General features: G+C 40.4%; 1 protein-coding gene across 1 annotated transcript; it reads left to right on the forward strand.

Annotated features, from left to right (window-relative positions):
• Positions 1-398: 398 nt before the first annotated feature.
• On the forward strand, positions 399-4,656 carry LECT2 (leukocyte cell derived chemotaxin 2). The gene is made up of 7 exons (XM_014883374.2): positions 399-473; positions 1,041-1,173; positions 2,096-2,247; positions 2,762-2,932; positions 3,266-3,380; positions 3,872-4,023; positions 4,428-4,656. Exons 1-7 carry the CDS (start codon positions 428-430, stop codon positions 4,610-4,612), a joined length of 954 nt encoding a protein of 317 aa, XP_014738860.1. The 5' UTR covers positions 399-427; the 3' UTR covers positions 4,613-4,656.
• The last annotated feature ends 236 nt before the right edge of the window (positions 4,657-4,892 follow it).

Raw genomic sequence — 4,892 nt, forward strand, 5'->3', positions numbered from 1 at the left:
ACAAATTGGTGACATCCACTCTGGAGCTTTGACTACCTTTTCCCTCCAGCTCAATCCTCTGAACCATATTTGTGGTTCCTACCATTTTTGAATGTGCCCTTACTGCAGGATGGGGAAGAAAAGGTGTTAAGAAACAGCTCAACCAGAGTTTCCTGAAATGTTGGGTTGTTCATTTCCATCTGTTACTGTGTGCTAAGAGCCCAATCATTTTATCCATCTTTCCCAACCAGCTTTGAAAACTGTTAGAGCCTGCAGACCTCCACAGTGCCCAATATGGCAACACCACCTGCCTGGAGCTGTAATACTTTGCTCGAGACTGATTGGCCAAGATAACGGACTTGGGCTTTCCAAAACACATAAATACCTCAGGTGGCAGCTGTTCAACATCTTTGACTGGATCAAAGAACACGGGTGACACGGCTCCAAAATGCCAGCTCTCAGTCTGGTCACTCTGGTCAGCTTGGTGTCCACTGGTGAGTTGAGATTGCTGTAATGGAGCTGGGCTTGACTGGGTTTAGGCAGACAATAATGTATTATTGAAATTCACTTGAACATAAATAATGCTGAGGTTTTTTTCCTCTAGTTTTACCTAGAATGATGGTAATATGGACAGTTATGACTATTATAAAATATGGAATTAAGTGTGCATTAAGAGATATTGAAGTAGTTGGAAGTTTCAGAAAGAATCATAAAATAATTAAGGTTTGAAAAGACTTCTAAGATCATCAAGTCCAACCATCAATCCAACACCATTAGAACGTAAAAATAGTTTATTTAACAAACTATTTTTAATCATCTTTATCTATAGCTTTGCTTTCTTTTTGGTGTATATACCTTAAAGTAAGACATCAGAAAAAAAAGGATCAAGTCAATACAGCAGGTTGTATAATGTCCTTTTACCTACAGCTTCTGAAATGACAAACTCGTTTGAGCTCATGTCTTTCCCTTTAAACACCCTATTTTGTACATGAACATTTTCTGTCACACTAGACTAAGAACATGGTTGAATTTTTCCTGTTTTTCCTCTTTTCCATGTGAAGTTTTCACCAAGCAGCTGGATGCACACCCACCCCAACAACAGCACCGACACTGGGCACAGATCTGCAGCGGGAACCCCACCAACCAGATCCGCGGCTGCGACAGATACGGCTGCGGGAATTTCGGTGCTGACAGGTAACACAGGGCCTGGGCACTGCAGGGCACTTTGCTTTCCTAAATTAAATGTTCAGGCAGGAGAAAGAGTACAGTTACACAGAACTGACATTCAGAATGCAAAAATACTGTTGTCTGCAGGACCTCTTACTGATTTTGGGAATATTGGCAATCTTACAGAAGCAGAGTCATACCACTGCTGACAACAGATGCAGGAGTGAAGGAGCAGGACTGTTACATGAATTACAGACAGAGTAAATGAAATGGAAGTATTTCAAGAATTTGTGTCATTTACCCTTGTTGCTTATACTCCAGAAAATTAACTAACACTCAGCAACACCTTACAGGAAGCTGAGTAGATTCAATTACCCAAACTAAAAATCTGACAGCATCATTGTCTTTAAGTAGGTTCCTCATACAAAAACAGATTATATTTCTCTGAAAAAATGCCTCCTGCATTTTCTTCTCCTCTCCTCTTCTCAGGCTCTATAAGTGTCCATCTTCATAATGCATCTTCCAAATTTCTAAGTCAGAAAATGCTAGCCAAAATTCTATTTTACATGGCACAGGTGTCTTTTTGGAGGGAAAAAATTGGTACTTTTCTATAATAGTCTGAAATACCCCATTAACTTGGGAAAATAAAAAATAAGCTTAAATTTGAATTTTCATCCCACTCAAAGAAGGCCAGAGTAATGTGAACAATTTGTAACAAAAAAAAAAAACAAACAAAAAACAAACAAACAAACAAACAAACAACAACAACAAAAAAACCAAACCAAAACAAAAGATGCTTCAAACCTGCTACTTCTGTCCAACTTCATTGCAGGTAAAAAATTTTTGTTAAACAAGCTTCAGCTATCATCCTGCATTAAGTGACCAATTACCAATTGATACATAACATTAGCCTTGAGAGATGTCCCTAATTATGTATTTCTGCCTCCAGGCACGGTGGCAAAGAAAAGCACGGGGGTGTGGACGTCATCTGCTCTGACGGAGCCACAGTGTACGCTCCTTTCAGCGGGCAGCTCTCAGGACCCATCCGGTTCTTCCATAACGGAAATGCCATTGATGATGGAGTCCAAATCAGGGGATCAGGTAAGTAATTAACAGCAAGTGTGCTGTGAGGCATGCACAAGTAATCACTTCATTTTACTTGAGCCAGGTTTCTATGGTTCTTCAATTCAAGCACAGTGTTGATTAATCCTACATCCTCTCTAGAATGCTGAAATATTGGATGACAGCACGAGTAGGATGAAGTACTTTCCTATGCTTTTCTTGGACAGGAGGGAAGAAAGGAGTTGTAAAACAGGTAGCAGGAAAATAACAACCCCAAATCAAAAATAGGAAACCGCAAAAATAAAGCACCGGAAATATATCCTCAGTTTTGCTGAGAGGATGTTTTCCTGTCTCTATTTTCCAACTCCCTTTTTTCCTTTTTGCCCTGGCAAATATAGTAATTTTGATTTCACCATTATTGGTACCTTGACTACATTTCTGCGTCATCCTCACAGTCTCCAGTAAGAAGCTGGCAGGGAATGCTTCTTGCTGACCCCAGGAGCAGATGCAGCTGATGTTTCCTGACCTCGCTTCCTCTCCTGTCTCTCTCCAGGTTTCTGTGTGAAGCTGGTCTGCATTCACCCCTTCCGGTACCACGGCCAAATCCGCAGAGGGCAACAACTCGGGAAAATGCTGCCAATGCAAAAAGTATATCCTGGCATTATTTCTCATATCCACGTTGAGAACTGTGACCACTCTGATCCTACTCATCTGCTTACGCCTGGTAAAAAACCCTTAACAACAGAAAACACAACTCAGAACAAAAGTAGATTTGTACTCTAAGACCTCTGATACTCTTTTTAAATTTTTGTATTTAAAGCGTGTTTCTTCTATGAAATAACCCTAATCTAGAAACATTACCATCCAGCTTAGGTCTACATTCAATTTTCATTACCTAAAGGATAAAAATTTTATGGAGAAAAATCTAACTACAAGCATGGGATGTAATGTCAGTATGTTCTTACCTACTGTAAATCAAAGCTAGTATTTTCAAACATGCAAGTGTTAAAACAATCTAGAAGTTAACTTTGATGTGCTGTGTTCCTGTATTTCAAAGCTGTTCCACCATCGCCACAACAGGACGGGCGCTGGGCTGCAGTGTGTTCTGGGAACCCTACCAACGAGATCAGAGGCTGTGATAAGTATGGCTGTGGATACTATGGAGCTCCAAGGTAATATAATAATTGGAACACACTGGGTTTTGTTGTACTTCCACTGAAGTAAAAGTTAAACTTTGTTTAGGTCACATAAAAATTACAGCTTTGAAGGCTTAGATTCGATTAGAGGAAAATTTTAGGCTGCCCACATTGTTCGTAACACCTCTCTGCTTGGAGCTTTTTATCAGACTAAGCCATGCCTGACCTGACCTAGTGTTGGGAACAATCCTGATTGAAGTGGAAGGTTGGACTTGATGTCCTTGACACAACTAAACTTTCTGTGACTCTATGGTTTTATTTAAAGATCTGGAAGAAAGGCATTTTTCTCCAACTCTAACCATATCTACATGACATTACCTCACCTACATCTTTGCAGATCCTTCAGCCAGTTTGCTGACGCTATTTCTGCCCTAACAACCCATTTCCAGATCTCACCATGTGCTGCTTAACCTCTCTCTGTAGCACTGGGCCTGACCAGAGATTTCTGTAATGATGTTTGTTTTCAGACGCAATGGCAAAGGGAAGCACCGGGCAGTGGATGTCATCTGTGCTGATGGGGCGACTGTGTACGCTCCCTTCTCTGGCCAGCTCTCTGGGCCTGTTAAATTCTTCCACAATGGAAATGCCATTGATGATGGAGTCGAAATCAGGGGATCAGGTAAACAGCTGTCACTAATTTAACATTTCTTTGTCTTGAGCTCATATAGGATACATTACCTAGCAGTTAGCCAAGTAGTTTAGCCATGTTTCCTTCTATCCACTTGCATACAGAACTTTTTGCTCCTGCTACAATGCAAATAACTGAGTTCAAGCTTCTCCCTTTCCTACAGTACAAATTCTCACCTTCTCCTTGCTTCCATCTTCCCTCTTTTACCAAGTCAATGACTCCAACCACTATGTAATTTTTATGACCACAGTATTTCTGCTATTCTGGTATTTCCACTATTGCTATCTCAGTGGAAAGGACAAGACAGACATTGTCAATATTTCTGAAATTTAGTACAGAAGAACAAATGCTTCATCAGCCATTGATTGTTTTCCCTCCCTTTGTTTTCTCACCAGGATTCTGTGTAAAACTACTCTGTATCCATCCCATAAGATACAATGGTGCAATTTCCAAGGGACAAGTCCTTGGGAGAATGTTGCCCATGCAAAGAGTATTTCCTGGGATCACATCTCATATTCACATTGAGAACTGCGACCATTCGGATCCTACAAGCAATCTTGAAAGGGGGAAAGGGCAATAAGATTGAAATGGAAATGCAGTAAACTCCAAATAAACCCATCTCAGCATCCAAAAGTTGTTTTTCTTCTCATAACAGTTTATATGATCACCTTTTCAATACTTTGAGCCTCACTCAAACAGTGTCTGTTGGATGGTGATGGGGACTCACAAAACAAAAAAAAAGATTTGAGTTTTTGTTGCAATTTGCATTTACCAGAGAATCTGGAAATTAGCAATGACTAGCTATAGGCTTTCTCAAAGTGTGAAAATCCAGCTAAATGCAAACTGCTCACTCCCTCCTG

The sequence above is a fragment of the Sturnus vulgaris genome, chromosome 15 (genome assembly GCF_052056855.1).
Source record: "Sturnus vulgaris isolate bStuVul1 chromosome 15, bStuVul1.hap1, whole genome shotgun sequence".
NCBI lineage: Eukaryota > Metazoa > Chordata > Aves > Passeriformes > Sturnidae > Sturnus > Sturnus vulgaris.

Coding starts and splice junctions, on each gene's coding strand:
- LECT2 (XM_014883374.2), top strand. CDS start 428: ATGCCAGCTCTCAGTCTGGTCACTCTGGTCAGCTTGGTGTCCACTG. Junction 3,381..3,871: donor GGATACTATGGAGCTCCAAG/GTAATATAATAA, acceptor GTTTGTTTTCAG/ACGCAATGGCAAAGGGAAGC. Junction 4,024..4,427: donor AGTCGAAATCAGGGGATCAG/GTAAACAGCTGT, acceptor TTTTCTCACCAG/GATTCTGTGTAAAACTACTC.